General features: G+C 43.1%; 2 protein-coding genes across 3 annotated transcripts in view; one reads left to right on the plus strand and one right to left on the minus strand.

Moving 5' to 3' along the window:
* The window catches only part of ext1c (exostoses (multiple) 1c), a 96,972-nt gene extending 92,778 nt beyond the window's left edge, over positions 1-4,194 (minus strand). The window contains exon 1 of one of the 2 annotated variants that reach the window (XM_080526093.1): positions 4,050-4,194. The gene's annotated coding sequence lies outside the window, so the exon portion shown is untranslated. Of the gene's footprint in view, positions 1-3,027; positions 3,209-4,049 lie in introns of those variants that run through there. The other variant, XM_080526092.1, reaches the window with a different exon arrangement.
* A 4,946-nt stretch (positions 4,195-9,140) lies between these two features.
* ppp1r36 (protein phosphatase 1 regulatory subunit 36) lies at positions 9,141-17,084 on the plus strand (the record flags this gene model as incomplete). The annotated part of the gene is made up of 11 exons (XM_080527693.1): positions 9,141-9,170; positions 10,005-10,069; positions 10,451-10,534; positions 10,876-11,012; positions 11,415-11,484; positions 11,853-11,951; positions 12,416-12,556; positions 14,369-14,411; positions 15,082-15,305; positions 16,230-16,433; positions 16,811-17,084. 11 exons carry the CDS (start codon positions 9,141-9,143, stop codon positions 17,082-17,084), a joined length of 1,371 nt encoding a protein of 456 aa, XP_080383819.1.
* Positions 17,085-17,880: the final 796 nt, after the last annotated feature.

A 17,880-nucleotide genomic window follows, 5' to 3' on the forward strand; every position in this document is an offset into this window, starting at 1 on the left:
ATCTGTGCGAGGAGAGGCGGCACTATTATGTCTGAAATAGGGTTGCAAAGGGACGGAAACCTTCCGGTAAATTTCATGAATTTTCTAGTTTTTTTCCATGGAAAATTAAGCCCAGGATTTTGGGGGTATTTTGCTCAAATTCATAAAATAAACAAATCGTATAACAGTGAACCTTTTTGTGGGACACACATGAGGCAATTCCAGGTCTTGTGGCATATTTTGGTTAAACTATCCCCAATTCAATAGATTTTCAATGCACTCTTCCATCACATCTGCTTCTCAAACTCTTGCACACTATGAGATGCTATTGTTACGGGTTAGGGTTCGGGTTAGGATGGATCATTGGGGATTATTCAATATTCCCTTTCTTTTGTTGTTTAGTGAAATCATCCCATGTGAATTGTCAACTTATTTAATTAAAGTTCAATTCATAACTAAACTTTTTTAAATATTATTTCTATTGGAAGGATTTAATCATTTGCAATTATATCAACATATGATAAGGTACAATGTCTCTGTTTCTGTCTCCATATGCTATGATAAATCCAATGCAAAAAGTATCAATTTAAATGGTATTCATATTCATTTGCATATATTCCTGTTAATTTCCACTGAAAGTTTCCACCTTTGAATATTCCCCAAAATGTGTCTGAAACACCAGGTACATAAAGCACACCATAAACTGACACTAGATCATGTCTGAAGAACACTAGAATAACGTCTCAATTCTTTCAGAGCTAAATTGGTATGAGAGAGAGTTCCACGGAAACACAGACTCTTGTGTGTGTGTGTGTGTGTGTGTGTGTGTGTGTGTGTGTGTGTCCACACACATGTTTTCACTGGACTAAAGCTGGATACACACGTTAGTCCAGTCAAATGAATTGTTCCTGGAGAAAAACAAATCTTGCGGTGAGGAAAAAGGCGCAGCCGGACTAAAATTAAACCTGGACTCTATCATTAGATAGAGACCAAGAAACCCATTCCGGCATTGCAAGGGCCTCGCCATATTGTGCCACGTGTGCACGTGGGGACCTGTGTGTTTGTGGGGACGATCTGACCAGGAATGACTGCGGTTGAGGTTTGTTTACGGTCATATCAGTCTGCGGTGACCTTGGAAAGAGGCGCATGGGAGAAAACAGGAACAGTCCCCATGGCACCCCAGCCTTACGGGCCTCTACTAGTACATCTGAAATGCTATGACTTATTTTCTCATCACCCAGTAGTTATAGCCTTGTATAATCCAGGCAGTGTACCCACACACATTTTTGATCCATCACCAAGGCCGTGATAAAATGAGTTTTCTCTCCACAGTGAGCTATTGTGGAATTTTTTCCATTAGCCCAACTACCTGGGGACCTTAATGGCCATAAACCTAATCAGGCCCTGGTATTTTTACGAGGCCATTTCATAGATAGTTGTGTTAAAACCATGTTGCCCTGCGTGGAGGGAGAAGCTATGACACGGTTAATAAGATGTTTACCTCTAGCTCAACGCCCCGTCCTAGCCTCCCACCGCCTTCATTTTCCAAACGCGCGATAATTACAACTCTGCTTGATTAATTATGTCTCAACAATATGCTGCTCTCCGACGCCACAAGGGCTAATTAACCAACGAACAAGATAGGTTGGAACAATTAGGGCTTCTGCTAGCTGCGACGGCAGTACTACTCACAGCAGAACATGAACAGGATACAGTAGTACGAGTACAAGATCTAATCTATCTGGTGCTCGAGGCAGAAGAGGCCCCTATATGCTGATCTAGGACCTGTCAACTATACCAAAAGCCAAACCTTGACAACTAGGGCCATATCAATAAACACTGACCTAAGATAAGACAAGGCAGCATAGGCACCTATCCTAAGATAAGACAAGGGAGCATAGGCACCTATCCTAAGATAAGACAAGGCAGCGTAGGCACCTATCCGGGAATTGATTTTTACATTTTGACTGGACCAACTACAACCCCAACATTTTACTGGACCAAATACAATACCCTAACGCTGACCCTTTTGGGGATTTTAATCACTATTCTTAACATTTTGTTATGGTTGTTGTTATTGGAGTGCCATGCTTGCCCGTAACTTCAAGCATCCTTCACTAGACAAAATGAGGTCATATTAAATGCGACATGATGCAATGAGTTCACCATGCCTGTCAGGGCAAGTGTTATTTGTGTCAATTTCAATAACTTAGCGATACTCACTTCTTTGTTGGATACCTCCCTCAAGCTATGTAGGCCAGACTGAATCTTTGGGGATGTTATTATCTAGCCTAATAATATATTAATTTGTTGTTTGTTTCGTTGGGATTTATTACAACAAGCACCATAGACAGTAGACACCATTTGGCAGCATGTAGTCACCAAGTGTGCTTAAGTACCAGAGAGTGCCCATGCATTCTTACAAAATAAGTTCCTCGTAAATACCAACAGTGAAAAGAGAACCAAACAATAACGTGCTACCAGAATATTCACTTCTGTTGCAGTGTTTGGTTTGAGGAGGAGTTCTATCCACAGGTAATATGATTTCCAATGTTCTCTGTGGACTTCAGAATGCTGCCCCTGCAGATTGAGTTTGACCTCAGTCTTGTCCGCTCTTGACAGCATTGTATTGTCTTTATGCCATGACTGAATTACAGTGCTTTTGCTTGACACATTGTCACAAGAATCACTCACAATAAACCAAATTGTTCTGTCATCTCACTTGAATTTGGGATGCAGGGAATTCATCTTTCAGCATCTACTAACTACACTTTGAAAAGAGGCTAATCCATCACAACAACAACAACAATGTGTCGGGGACATGTCCAAGACACAGTCAACGCAATGGACTTCTAAATCCCTTCAAGAACATCTCTCTGTTGCAAGAAAATCATTTAAAAAAAACATTCGTATTCAATGTTTTTGTTTTTCTGAAGCAAAATGGACCATCAACCTTTTCTTAAACAGCCTTATTATATGATCCTTGTCCCTCGCTGGATAACACATCCCTCTCAGGATACAATACTGTCGGTTCTCTCATCAAGTTACCTGTTACTGACTGAGATTGTGGGGAACTGGCAGATAGGCTCTTCCACTTCAAGGTATTTGAGTCCTCGTTGGAAAATCAATTTAGTTGTGTTGAAAAACAAAATCGGTCACAGCTGAAGAAATACGTTCTCCACATGTTGCCCTCCGCTCCTGAATGAGTCTACTGGTCCTGTCTGACACGGGGGTCTGTCTGCACACACACACACACACACACACACACACACACACACACACACACACACACACACACACACGCACACGCACACACACACACACACACACACACACACACACACACACACACACGGGCATCTATTTCACACTGGCGGTCCTCTCGATTTACAACCTCTGGAACACGATTGAGTTACACAAGCAACGTAATGTTGATGTTCTCTACCTGGAGGGGGCACAATCGGCACATATATAATATATAAACATATAAACCTTTCACTGTTTCTTTGCTGCGGGGAGATTAATTGTGCATCTTCATCTCATCTCTACAAGCCGTTTGCTTGAAATCCGACGCCAGCAGCGTGTATGATGATAAACATGGTCTGTGTGATATCCCTCATATTCATATTCATAACTGATGTCTGTCTGTCTGTCTCCCTCGTGACATATGTCCCTTTATCTGGGCCGCGGATGCAATCCGGGACTCCGAGATATTATACATCATGTCAAACATAAACCATATACAGGTGAAATAAAAAATAAATAAATAAGATCAAGCATTCAAATACGTCATCATAAGAGACAGGCTGTACCATTGAGACCTGGGTGGGCTGCTGTGCATGTTCGCTCTAAAACATGAACATAACAGTTGTCACGATGCCCTTGGCAGCAATGCACTAATCTAATGCATGATATGATATCACGGACAATATACCGCCGCTATGATAAACACTCCAGTTCCATAGGGCTATGTGACACACTCAGATCAAGACTGACTCAAGACAATGTATTGAACGTCCGTAGGCTTACAGACATGACAAAAACAGTATATATATATATCTATACATCACCCCCGTGTGTCGCCTGCTTTCTCCCCCGACCACCAGCTCGCCCTCACCGGGGGGCTACCCTCTCCTCTCAGGTGATTCCTTCTGACTCCTCTCTCTGACGGAGCATTTAGGCAAAACACCGACCTAACCAGGCGCACAGGAGCACAGGCGCTTCCCTTCGGTTTGGTAAATATGTTTGTTAAAATTGTCCATATTTTAACACGCATAACATTCCAACGAGGACCCGCCCCCCGGCGTCTGTGATTGGCTCGCTCAGCTCCGAGGTGCCTTCGACGCCCATAGTGGCTTTGAAAAAAGAAAACAGGTTTTTCTGGCCAGCGGTTCCGGGACAGAAGGGGCGCAAACATTTTTTGGACAAATACTAATACCATTAGGTTGTTCATGTATAGTCAACTGTTATTTATTATGAATACAATGATATGGGCTTCTAAGTTGTTGTTTTCTACATTTTAAAAGCTTTGGTTAAAGATGTAAATGGGATTTTTGCATGGGATTTGGGATGTCCCCAGTGTTGTTCATTCAACTTCAATCCCAAAAATAACTATTAAAAACATATACATCCAAATATGTTATTATTATTTCATTTTCCTGATCAATATCTATTGAAATCAAACATAGTTTTTACCCATTTTTATTTTATTTTGTACAAAAAATTAAGGGTTTACTTACAATATTGCTTGTCCCTGCGATCACTGTCCACCCTGTTATTCTGTGTTAATGTCCCTTTTAAAAGAAAACCATATTTCTCAATCACATCACTGTCATGAGGTGACATCACATCAGTGGAGGGGATTTCAAATGTGGTAAGCTGTGTGATTTTCTACCTCTTTTACCATCTGATTTTTATGTTTTTATCCAGTGAGTTTAATGTGGTTGACCATAACGTGTCCACCCTGTTATGCCTAAATATTGAGGAGATCAATCAAATTGAATAATTTCCAAAAAAAGTATTTAGTGCAAATTAGATTCCTCATCAAGTATTCATGGTCATTCTAGGCATTATGCTAACACAGGCAGGCTAAAGGCTAACTTTAACTTAAAATGTCCACCCTGTTAGTGTCCACCCTGTTATGTGTCCACTCTGTTCTGGAGACACTCGCCCTATTCAACTACAGAGGGTATTCTAAATAAAATAAAAAAGTAGGTGCCTGAGCTCGACCACTATGTTTTTCAGCAAGCTAGATATGTCCTTTATATAATAGAACATTAAAATATAGATAAATCAACTATTTATTTTTCACAAGTTATGAAGTCCAAATTGCACCGTATAAAAAAATGACCCAATAGTTGCCAAGGCTATAGTCGGACATATCTACTAATATTAGTCATATTCATCCATATCAATGGGTAGGCCTATGTATGTTTCCTTAGTTACAAACACTGGGAATCTTTACACACAGTGGCTTTGACATCCTGTAGCCCACATTTAATTAGTAGCCTTCCCAAGAGGAGACTGCCTCCTCTGAAGTGTGATGAAAATCTTTAGATTCTAAAAATGAATGCGTCTTTTAACAAAGAACAGGATATTGTGGTTGTCTGTCTCCTCCAAGGCCATGTCTTATATCTCAGAACAATGTTTCAATATCAGAGAAAGGGGGGAGGTGAAAGGTGAGACTATGGCGCCGCCATGTGTTTAAAAGGTGAACTGCCGTCTCCTGGGCTAACTCATTTGTGCTGTTTTCATCTTCCCCTTTCTATCTCCTCTCCATCACTGTGCTGTGGATTAGTGACAGCATCTTCTGTCACTTTTTGAATGTGATTTCAGGATGATTTAACTGAAAATGGTTACAAAGTAGGCAACGGTTGATATAAAAAGGTGCCTACATGTATATCCATTAGGGATGGGAATTGATAAGACGTTATTGATACCGATGCCATTATCGATTCTGCTTATCAATCCGATTCTTTATTGATTCCTGACCAATGTTCTGTGTGGGGAAAAGGTAGAAAAAAGTGGTAGTACACGGGTTTTCAGCGTCAACGCACCTTTAATGATGAGTCTCTGAACACAGTGTAGAATGTCTGCCTAATAACATTTGAACATGTTAAAATGAATATTTTCCTTTTCTTAAAAGGATATAACTTGGAAAACAAATCTAAAACTGACTGATAAAATAACAAAATCTTTAGAAAAATGGGCATGTATGCCTAGTAACATTTGAATAAATTACAATATTCTTTTTCAAAAGGGAATAAGCTTGAACCAAATATAAAATTTAACTGGCACATAAAATAAACAATTCTTCTTTAATGTCTGTCCTATTTAGAAAAGTGACTACAGTGCAGCCAACAGTAGCATGACGCTACACTTACTGATAATATTAAAGTATGCATTCTACATATTAGAATATATTTTCAGTTGTCTCATTAATTGGAAGAGTAACTTCATAATATCATTCCCAAAATACCATACCAGAGCCAGATGTGAGCTGGTGACTGGAGGGTTGCTGCATCATATTGGGTTGCTGGCATCCTACCACTGCCCTTGAGCAAGGCACTTAACCGCTATTTGCTCCTGGGGCGCTGACTATGGCTGACCCTGTCCCTCGAGCAAAACATACATTTCATTGTATTCTGTGCAATGACAAAGGTTGAATCTAATCTAATCCCCCCCCCCCCCCCCCCAAAATTGGATGTGCAGGAGAGGGTTGAGAGTCAGGTTAGCGTGGGGAATTCACACACAGAAATGGCAAGGTGATGGAAGAACTGTTCGACAGAAAAAGGGCTAGCATGTCTGAAGGGTGTCATGCCATATGTATGTCATCATGTCATACAGGATAGATGTAGCCACAGGGAAGGAATCAGCTGTGGTCCTCACACTCTTGCATCTAGTGTGATTGCAGGACTCTGTGAAAGGGAGGTATGGGAGGAGTCAACAGTAGGAAGTGAAGTGGTCATTATCCCATAGTGTACACAGTTGGCCTGGGGGGGTGAGGGAGTGTCTGTGGAGGGGAGTGGGGCATATGAATGAATGAATGAATGAATGAATGAATGAATGAATGAATGAATGAATGAATGAATGGTCTTTATTGTCATTGCTACAGTACAGGTACCAAACAACGAAATTTAGGAGGGGTGGCTCCCCTGGTGTTAGGAAAAAAAAAAAAAAAACTTTTAAAAAAATCACAAGAAGGGAAGGAGCTGGTTTACATAAATAAAGGCTATGTACACTATCCACTATACTATACTGTACAGATAGACGACTAGGGTTGTCATATTGCACAATAGTGTTATTTCACATTTATTTAAAGTGTCGCAGTTTGCAGGCTTGAAATGTACATATTTGTGCCTCAGCACTACACCTGATTTTTTCAGTCCAGCAGCTGCCATCAATCCGTCCAGACTGTCCAGGGCCCAGAACCTAGGTCTTTGCTGTGTTCAGGGCCTGGACGGCCCTGTGGTAGAAGCTGTTCTTCAGTCTGTTTGTCCTTGCGGCCAAGGTCCTGAACCGCCTTTTCGAGGGCAGCCTGGTAAAGTGTTCGTACCCAGGGTGGGTCGGGTCCCTGGAGATCTTGGAGGCCTTCTTGATATGGGTGTTTGGTAGGGCTGAGAGGGATAGCTTTTTAGGAGCTGAGTTTGCAGAGGACGCCTGGAATGATGTAAAGAGCGATGTTGACAAAGATGTGGACAAAGATGTGGACGGCGCTAATAACTGGGGGAGAGCAGTACTTGTAGGGGAAGGCCTGAGGCAGTCCCTTAGTGGATGAGAGTGGGGCTGCAGTAAGGAGTAGGAACAAGACATTCAGAGTGCTGAAAGGCAGTGACGTTGTTAACCCTTGGCTTGACTAGAAACGTAGTTCCGTCTTTCAAAAGAAAAATCCAAACATTTTGATTGTTTGCCGACATGCGGACCATGCGGACCAAATGATCAGACTGTGTTACATATACTATGTACTATGTACTGTGACTATGCTCATATTGACAAGGCTGTCCTCGGGAGATCAAACGTAAAGCGATCAAACGTAAAGCAGCGTTCGGATTTCACATCAACTAATCTTCCTTTATAATGCACATTTTTAATAACATGTTGCTGTGATTTAGGCTACATGACATGTTAACATTGACAGCCCTAATTTATAGATACTGTATATCAGAAATAAATAGATATTAATCCACATAAGTAAATGGACTTAATCAATACACAGGCAAGAGGGAAGGGGTGAAGGGGAGTATGATGGGGGCAGGAGAAGGATATATCCCTGGATATACAGGCACTTATACTCAGTACTCAAGTTGTAAAAGAAAATCAGGGGGGATGGTGGATTTTATCATATGGGGACAATTGTAGCATCCCCACAGCGTCAGTGACTTCAGTGTCAGTGACTTGGTAAAAATGTCATTGCATGTGTGTGTGCCCCCCCCTCGCCCACAGTATTTTACTCAATATGCGCAAAACTAAATGTTGAAATAGAATTAATACCACGTTCATTGATGAAATGACATAAGGGATGGAAAGGGGGGGTGACCGTTTTAGAAGGGGGATGATTTTGACCGTTTTTATTTCAGGGGGGATGCCATCCCCCCTCATCCCCCCTCAACTCGAGTGCTGCTTATACTTGTACATAAGCTATAGTACATCAGGTAATTTTTTTTTTAAATGGCGATGACTTCTTCCCCTGCTAAGACCTGCTGCTTGTTGGATCCAGAGGTTTTGATAGTTGACAGACCTATTGATTCCAGAAGGATATGTGCAAAATCACTTTTTTAATCATGTTGTCGCAAAAAAAATAAAAAAAAATAAATATCACAACACAATATGTAACAGACAGCAGGGACCAGGGGGAAGTGAACTTAAAAGCAGGTGCAGTGATCCGAGACAACATCTGAAAGTGAGTGTTTAAAAGTGGCTAACGCGATTAGAGTGGTGAGTTTTAGTGTTAACTGTAACACATTCCAGTCAGTGGGGGTGTAGGTACCTACAGCTACCTACAGGGGGCAGCAAACTGAAAAGAATGAGGCGTGTGTTCCGCAAGCCCTGGCCATGTGACTCCAGGGCCTCCGTAGACGTGATTGGCTGTTGCCTAGATACCACACGTGATTGTAAACAAGGCGAGATGTTTTTCTCTCATCGCTTCCGGAGGTGAAGTCGCAATGCCGAAGCCACAAAACAACAAGGAGACGGTAATATAACAATAATAATAATAATAATAATAATATATATTGTTTGTAGCCTATAGCCAGACGCTCTTCCTGCAAACCGTTGCAGCTCAAAGTGCTCCAATCATTATATAATCATCATTTAATTATTTAGTCATTTAAAGGCAACATTAAAAAGATGGGTTTTTAGTCTTGACTTGGACATGTGCTGAGGTTGCATCCCTAATGTAAACTGGCAGTGAGACACAATCTGGGTGCATAAAATGAGAATGCAGCCTCACCAAATCTCTTCTTATGTACAAAACAATGGATATGTGTTGATGATGACAGATCAGTATATATGTATTGATGATGACAGATCAGTATATATGTATTAATGATGACAGGTCAGTATGTATGTATTGATGATGACAGATCAGTATATATGTATTGATGATGACAGGTCAGTATATATGTATGGATGATGACAGATCAGTATATATGTATTGATGATGACAGATCAGTATATATGTATTGATGATGACAGGTCAGTATATATGTATTGATGATGACAGATCAGTATATATGTATTGATGATGACAGATCAGTATATATGTATTGATGATGACAGGTCAGTATATATGTATTGATGATGACAGGTCAGTATATATGTATTGATGATGACAGGTCAGTATATATGTATTGATGATGACAGATCAGTATATATGTATTGATGATGACAGATCAGTATATATGTATTGATGATGACAGATCAGCATGTATTGATGATGACAGATCAGTATATATGTATTGATGATGACAGATCAGTATATATGTATTGATGATGACAGATCAGTATATATGTATTGATGATGACAGGTCAGTATACCTCCCCCGGGGCGATGGAGCTGGAACGACCAAACACAAGGCCTTGAATTTAACAGGTGAGAGTTCTGCTATACGTTACCACTTACATGTAACAATTTGAATGTATGCAATGCAGCCACATTATTACATTCAAGAAAGATGAACTACTGTGTTCGCTGAATGAATGAGAGGAAGAGACCTTGTAAGTGAGTGTGTGTGTGTGTGTGTGTGTGTGTGTGTGTGTGTGTGTTGTATCGTTGTTGTGCCATGTTGCTTTCTATGTCTGTCACCGTGTATTAAAGACTGTCATTTCTTGTTTTATCTGCTTATGTGTCTAATTATTGTCATCTCTTGTAACTGGCTGATGTTTATTATTATACAAAAATAATTGAAATATTCGCTATTTTATCAAAACATCTGAAGTGTTATAATTCTTCTCGTTATTCTCTTATTTTCAGTTTTAATACATCTGTGGAAGTCAAGGAGAAAAGAAAAAAGAATAAACCTGTACATGTTCAAGACCTTGCCAAGCGTCCAGACAGGTACAGTAGCTATATGTTTTTCTGACAGTACACACACACACACACACACACACACACACACACACACACACACACACACACACACACACACACACGCACACAATAAGACATTGTACATTCTACTACTTTTTATCAATACTCAATCTTTTCAGTTTGTAAAGCGTCTTTGAGTGCATAGAAAAGCGCTATATAAGTCTAATGTATTATTATTATTATTATTATTACATTAGACAGCAGGCCTATTGAATAATCATGATATGTACTTTATATTCTTAATCGGTACAGAATCTGTTGCATAATAACCTTAACTCTTTCAACATTCTTGATTATTTTACTTCTAGGTTAACGCAGTCCCCTGAATCAGGCGGCAGGGGGCGACAAAATGCAAGGAAGACGGCGGGCCCTGCACAAATCAACGCTTACAAATCCTCTGTGAAACGGGGTCAGAGCGACTATGTTACCATTGAGGATGTAAAACGTAGGTGCCAGCCGTCATGGTATGGGCAGAGATCTGTGCCACTAGAATCTGAATCTGAATTACTGACTTTGAATTTGAATTGCTCAATTTGAATTTAAAAAATGACGTTGAATAAAAAAAAAGACTTTGAATCACATAATTTGAATTTGTATTGTTTAACTTGAATAACTGAATTGAAAAACTAAATCAAGTTAAACAATACAAATTCAAATTATGTGATTCAAAGTAAAAAAAAAATATTCAACGTCATTTTCTTAATTCTAATTGAGCAATTCAAATTCAAAGTCAGTAATTCAGATTCAGATTCTAGTGGCACAGATCTCTGCCCAGTCGTCATGCGCAGTAGTAATCTCAACAAGAGCACTTTGTGGTACAGTGAGTAATCACATCTCTGTGTTATAGAGGTGGCCCTCAGTCTGCTGCAGGAGAACGAACGCCTCCCCATTCCACTATGCTTACTAGCTGTGCTGAAGTAAGACTGAGACACACTGAGCCTGGTTTATTCTCTCTCTCTCTCTCTCTTCATCTTCTTCTTCTTCTTCCCTCTCTCTCTCTCTTCTTCTCTCTTCTTCTCTCTCTTCTTCTTCTCTCTCTCTCTCTCTCTCTCTCTCTCTTCTTCTCTCTTCTTCTCTCTCTCTATCTTCTTCCCTCTCTCTTTCTCTTTCTCTTCTTCCCTCTCTCTCTCTATCTTCTTCTTCTCTCTCTCTCACACTCTCTCTTCTCTCTCTCTCTCTCTCTCTCTCTCTCTCTCGATATCTCACAAACACACACACTATCTTCTCCACCTTGTGAAGGCAGACCCTTTACATTGCCTATGTGTTGCCGTGTGTTTGCACTCAGGTGCGGAAGGCTAGACGAGTTCTTGGCAGCCCTTCTCCTCTACCTGTCCTGTTACTTTGAGAGGAAATCTCTGGATAAAAGGCCCAAGTCCCTCATGGCGTAAGTTTCTGAAAGAGGAAAAATACACAACTGCTGCAGGTTCATACAGTCCATTCAGGACAGGGACCGATCAGTCTATGTGTGACAGACTCAAGTCGTTTTTTTCTGAATGGACAATACATGTTTACCCGTCCCTCTGGAACGCCCTCCCCAACCACATCAGACGGGCCAACACCCTCCCAGCATTTAAACAGGTCCTCAAAACCCACCTCTTCAAGCTCCCCTTCACCAGTTAACCCTCTCCCCCTCCCCTTCCCATGTGTCCCCACTACTACTTTAATTACCTTAATTTATTTCTTTTTTTTTGTTTCTTTTTATTATTACTACTCAATCTTTTCAGTTTGTAAAGCGCTTTTGAGTGTCTAGAAAAGCGCTATATAAGTCTAATGTATTATTATTATTATTATTATTATTATTATTACTCATGACTTCTTCAAGTTCTCTCTCTGTTGGGTGTGTGACAGGGAGCAGAGCGTCACAGAGAGGCAGGTGATGGCAGAGACCTCTGCTAAGGTGGAGCTCGCCCAGAAGCAGTTGGCCTTCTGCTACTCCAGCCTGGTCCTGGGGCTGGGCCTGTCCCCGCAGCACCACATGGCCTGTGGCAGGTAGGTCCCTGGGGTGGCAGGTGGGTCACTGGGGTCACATGGCCTGTGGCAGGTAGGTCCCTGGGGTGGCAGGTGGGTCACTGGGGTCACATGGCCTGTGGCAGGTAGGTCCCTGGGGTCACATGGCCTGTGGCAGGTAGGTCCCTGGGGTCACATGGCCTGTGGCAGGTAGGTCCCTGGGGTCACATGGCCTGTGGCAGGTAGGTCCCTGGGGTCACATGGCCTGTGGCAGGTAGGTCCCTGGGGTGGCAGGTAGGTCCCTGGGGTCACATGGCCTGTGGCAGGTAGGTCCCTGGGGTCACATGGCCTGTGGCAGGTAGGTCCCTGGGGTCACATGGCCTGTGGCAGGTAGGTCCCTGGGGTCACATGGCCTGTGGCAGGTAGGTCCCTGGGGTGGCAGGTAGGTCCCTGGGGTCACATGGCCTGTGGCAGGTAGGTCCCTGGGGTCACATGGCCTGTGGCAGGTAGGTCCCTGGGGTCACATGGCCTGTGGCAGGTAGGTCCCTGGGGTCACATGGCCTGTGGCAGGTAGGTCCCTGGGGTCACATGGCCTGTGGCAGGTAGGTCCCTGGGGTCACATGGCCTGTGGCAGGTAGGTCCCTGGGGTCACATGGCCTGTGGCAGGTAGGTCCCTGGGTCACATGGCCTGTGGCAGGTAGGTCCCTGGGTCACATGGCCTGTGGCAGGTAGGTCCCTGGGTCACATGGCCTGTGGCAGGTAGGTCCCTGGGTCACATGGCCTGTGGCAGGTAGGTCCCTGGGTCACATGGCCTGTGGCAGGTAGGTCCCTGGGTCACATGGCCTGTGGCAGGTAGGTCACTGGGGTGAGGGCACAGGGCACAGGGTTCCCACGGGTCCTTGAAATCCTTGAACGTTTGTGAGATTTGAAATCAAGGTCTTAGAAGTTTTTGAAATTAGACATGGGTCATTGAAAGTTCTTGAATTCCCCTCTCTCTCTCTCTCTCTCTCTCTCTCTCTCTCTCTCTCTCTCTCTCTCTCTCTCTCTCTCTCTCTCTCTCTCTCTCTCTCTCTCTCTCTCTCTCTCTGTAAAAAAAAGAATATTTATTAAAAAATGTTTTACTTAGCTCAACTAACAACTATGCCGTGTTGTGTCCTTGAATTTGAGGGAATTGAGTCTTGAAAGTCTTTGAAAGGTGCTTGAAAGGTGCTTGAATGTGATGTTTCAGAAGGTGTGGAACCCTGAAGGCAGTTCACTGCAAAAGAGTCAGCTTTCAAAAAGCAATAAAAAGGGGGGAAACAACACTTCAAATGAGCTAAATGATCAACAGAACACAACTTCACTTGCCAAGATTCACTTAAATATAAGATATCTTAAAACTAGTGTTTGTGTCATACAAAAAACAAGCATATATTGCCTTGATTTAAGATATTTCATATGACTTTACTTTAGATTGACTGTTTTGCAGTGTAGAAGGACTGGGTAGAGAGAGGCTGAGTCAGTCAGTCAAGATGAAGCCTATGAACGGTGTAACAGCAGTGAGGTCTATTGAGAGCTTTTCCTATTCCTTCCCAGGCAAGATTATATAACCGGGAGTCCATTGGGTTGGGTGACTTGCAGGTTGGCTGCCCTCTCTGGCAAGATTGTTACCATAACGATAATGTATCACTAATTAAACTGCTGAAATACTGTGAATCGATAAGTTGATACACAGCCACAGGCTAGCAAAGCAAACGTGCACAACTTGTACACGTCCCTCTGTATTCACTTCCCTCCCTGGTCCAAAAGACGATGAAACCATACACGTCCAGAGGTTTGGCTTCAGATATTTATTTAACATTTATATTTCTACAGGAGCCGAGTGTCATCCACCTACAGAGACAGGCAGTTGTATGAGGTTAGTACAAAAGAGCTTTGAGCTGTGTGACCTTTACGGATATGTTCTATTTCAGGGGGAGATGTTGACTCAACAGAGGTTCTTGCATCGACAGGCAGTGTTTAACCAGGTGGGGGGTATGCCCAGGGTTATAACAGGGTAGAAAGAGAAGCATGTGTCTGACCGACCTACAGTTCCAAAATAGCTACAATGGTCATGGTCACGGTCATGGTCACGGTCATGACCGTTTAAAATGTCTTCTGGGAAAAAAAGAAACATATAAATGGACTGCACTTATATAGCGCCTTATTCCAAAGCGCTTCACAACGGCCTCTCATTCACCCATTCGCACAAACATTCACACACCAATGGCGGCAAGCTACCATGCAAGGCGCCGGCCGGCCTGCTCATTGGGAGCAATTTTCGGGTTCAGTGTCTTGCCCAAGGACACTTCGGCATGTGGCCAGCCGGGGCTCGAACCGCCGATCTGCCTTGCGATCATTAGACGGCAGCTCTACCTCCTGAGCCACAGCTACATATTCAACTGGATGTTATTTGATCAAAGATTAGGCATGTTATATGAATGAATGAATGGCCTATGTTTATATCCCTCATACTGTCAGATCTTCAGTGAGGGAAATAAATATATCCACCAGACATTTGACTTGTGTGTTATCTGTCCCTGCCATAGTGTCTGTACAGCTTCTTCTGCTACGTGGCATGGGTGACCTTCAGCAGGAGGGACCTGAGGGGCATCCAGCAGGAGGTGGGCCGTCTGCTGCGCACCGAAACCTTTAACTCGGCCCTCCGACCCCGGGTGGAGGACCCAGAGCAGGACACCTCAGCCCAGGACACCTCTACCAACGAGGGACAGACTGAACCCAAGGAGCAGGTCCACAACCCCCCCGAACAAAGGTGTGTGTGTGTGTGTGTGTGTGTGTGTGTGTGTGTGTGTGTGTGTGTGTGTGTGTGTGTGTGTGTGGCCATAAGTGGGTTCACAAACTGTTTTAGAGTTATGTTGAAGCTGCTCTTGTATATCCTGTGACAGACTAGTGACTGTACATAACCATGAATGACATACTACATACACCTCACACTTTGTCTGATTGACTGAGACCGATTTGATTCATAACTGGTCAGATATGAGTGACAGGCTGTTTTATGTCTGCCTGCCACATTTGACATGACAGAAAACCGACCGTTTTGTAAGATGAGGTCTGAGGTCTGTTGCTCTTAAGCTGTCGTCAGGTTCCAGGCCAAAAAAAGAAAACGTTGCACATAGCGGCAATTCTTCACATTGCCAACTCAAGGCCTTACACTGTAGATGTTTCATAATATTTGGTTTGATATTATGTTCAAGTATATTCATTGATTTTCTTCTCCTTGACCTCCTGTTTGGGATTTTTTTGTGTCTCTCTAGTCCGACCCCCGAAGTAAGAATTGGTCTGTTTAATTCTCACGTACAACAATGCTTAAAATGGGTTCTTGTCTTCTTCATAACACTGATTTCTCACCCGTCGTTAAATAAAATGGACTGCACTTATATAGCGCCTTTATCCAAAGCGCTTTACAACGGCCTCTCATTCACCCTTTCCCCCTCACATTCACACACCAATGGCGGCAAGCTACCATGCAAGGCGCCGGCCCCGCTCACTGGGAGCAATTTGGGGTTCAGTGTCTTGCCCAAGAACACTTCAACATGTGGCCAGCCGGGGCACGAACCGCCGATCTGCCAACCTTGTGATCATTAGACGGCGGCTCTACCTCCTGCGCCACAGCTGTTCTCTCTGACCTGTTGTTGGATTGACCCCTTTGTCTTTGAAACTTCTGACCCCCCAGGAAGTCCCAGAAGCGGACGTCCCTGATAAGCATGGTGTCCCAGCGCTCCCCGGTCATGGTAGCCCTCCTCCCCTCGCCACGGGCCCCCTCACAGGCCCCTCACCTGTCCGGTAGTTGCCGCCACTCCCGGAAGCAGAGCTCGCACAAGCTGTGTGACACAGAGTCTCTGATAGAGCAGCTCAAGGAGCAGCTAGCCTCTGTCAGGTAACAGTCAGCATACAGTATATATCAGCTCGCCTCTGTCAGGTAACAGTCATATATATCAGCTAGCCTCTGTATAATAATAATAATAATAATAATAATAATAATAATAATACATTATATACATATAGCGCTTTTCTAGACACTCAAAGACGCTTTACAAACTGAAAAGATTGAGTAGTAATAATAAAAAGAAACAAAAATAAATAAAAGAAAGTATAGGGGCCTAATTAAGGTAATAGTCAGCATATATACCAGCTAGCCTCTGTCAGGTAACAGTCAGCATATATACCAGCTAGCCTCTGTCAATAATATTTGACTAAAATACAATTTAAGAATGTAGATAACTGAATGGTTGACTGTAAACTTTATTTTGTCAGCTTTGGAATTCTGGGAAAGCCCTTGAGCCAGTTCAGTTGCACTACTCTCATGCCCCATGGAGCAGCCAACAAGGACGGGGAGGAGGAAGACGATGATGATGAAGATGAAGAAGAAGAAGATGAGAAGCCTGGCGTTCAGGCAAGGAGCAGTAAGGCGTCCTTCATGGCCCAGAGAGCTGCGTCAACAGCCGTGGACAAACAAGACAGTCTGAGCCGCGTAAACACAGTGGCCTCACGGGCCACCACAGAGGAAGTCTCCTCAGACACAGACTGACTGACTGTGTGTGTGTGTGCGTGTGTGTGTGTGTGTGTGTGTGTGTGTGTGTGTGTGTGTGTGAGTGTGTGTGTGTGTGTGTGTGTGTGTGTGTGAGTGTGAGTGTGAGTGTGAGTGTGAGTGTGAGTGTGAGTGTGAGTGTGAGTGTGAGTGTGAGTGTGAGTGTGAGTGTGTGTGTGTGTGTGTGTGTGTGTGTGTGTGTGTGTGTGTATGCGCATGCGCATGCGCGCACGTGTGTGTGAAGGCGGACAAACCAAGTCTAAACCAAGTCAAACGGCCATTGTAAACTCATCATAGGCAATTGTCTCACTTTGAAGTTGAGTAACTGTTGACTGTTCCCTTGACTGTTTGAATATTGAGTGTCACCTGACTCTGAAGCTGATAAGGTGATGTGTTCATTGTGACAACACCTCTGATTTGATCGCTAATTGAAATGTAGGTGTGAAACAGAATGTAAGGAGCAGTCTCTCTTTCATTGGGACTCTCTCTCTCTCTCTGTCTGTCTCTCTCTCCCTCTCTCTCTCTGTCTCTCTCTCTCTCTCTCTCTCTCTCTCTCTCTCTCTCTCCCTCTCTCTCTCTCTCTGTCTCTCTCTCTTATTTACCATAAGTGTAGGATGGAACATTTCTTTATGATGTATTTGTTAACGTTGTTATTAAAGCCTCATTTGATGGATTGTCACATGGCCATTCTTGCTCTAATCAACCCAAACTCAACTATTATTTGCACATACAGAGACAAATGTCCCTGCCAATCATTCTTACTGTAAGTCCCCACCTTTACGGGTCTACATGTACT

Source organism: Nansenia antarctica, assembly GCF_963989245.1.
Source record: "Nansenia antarctica genome assembly, chromosome: 3".
Lineage (NCBI taxonomy): Eukaryota > Metazoa > Chordata > Actinopteri > Argentiniformes > Microstomatidae > Nansenia > Nansenia antarctica.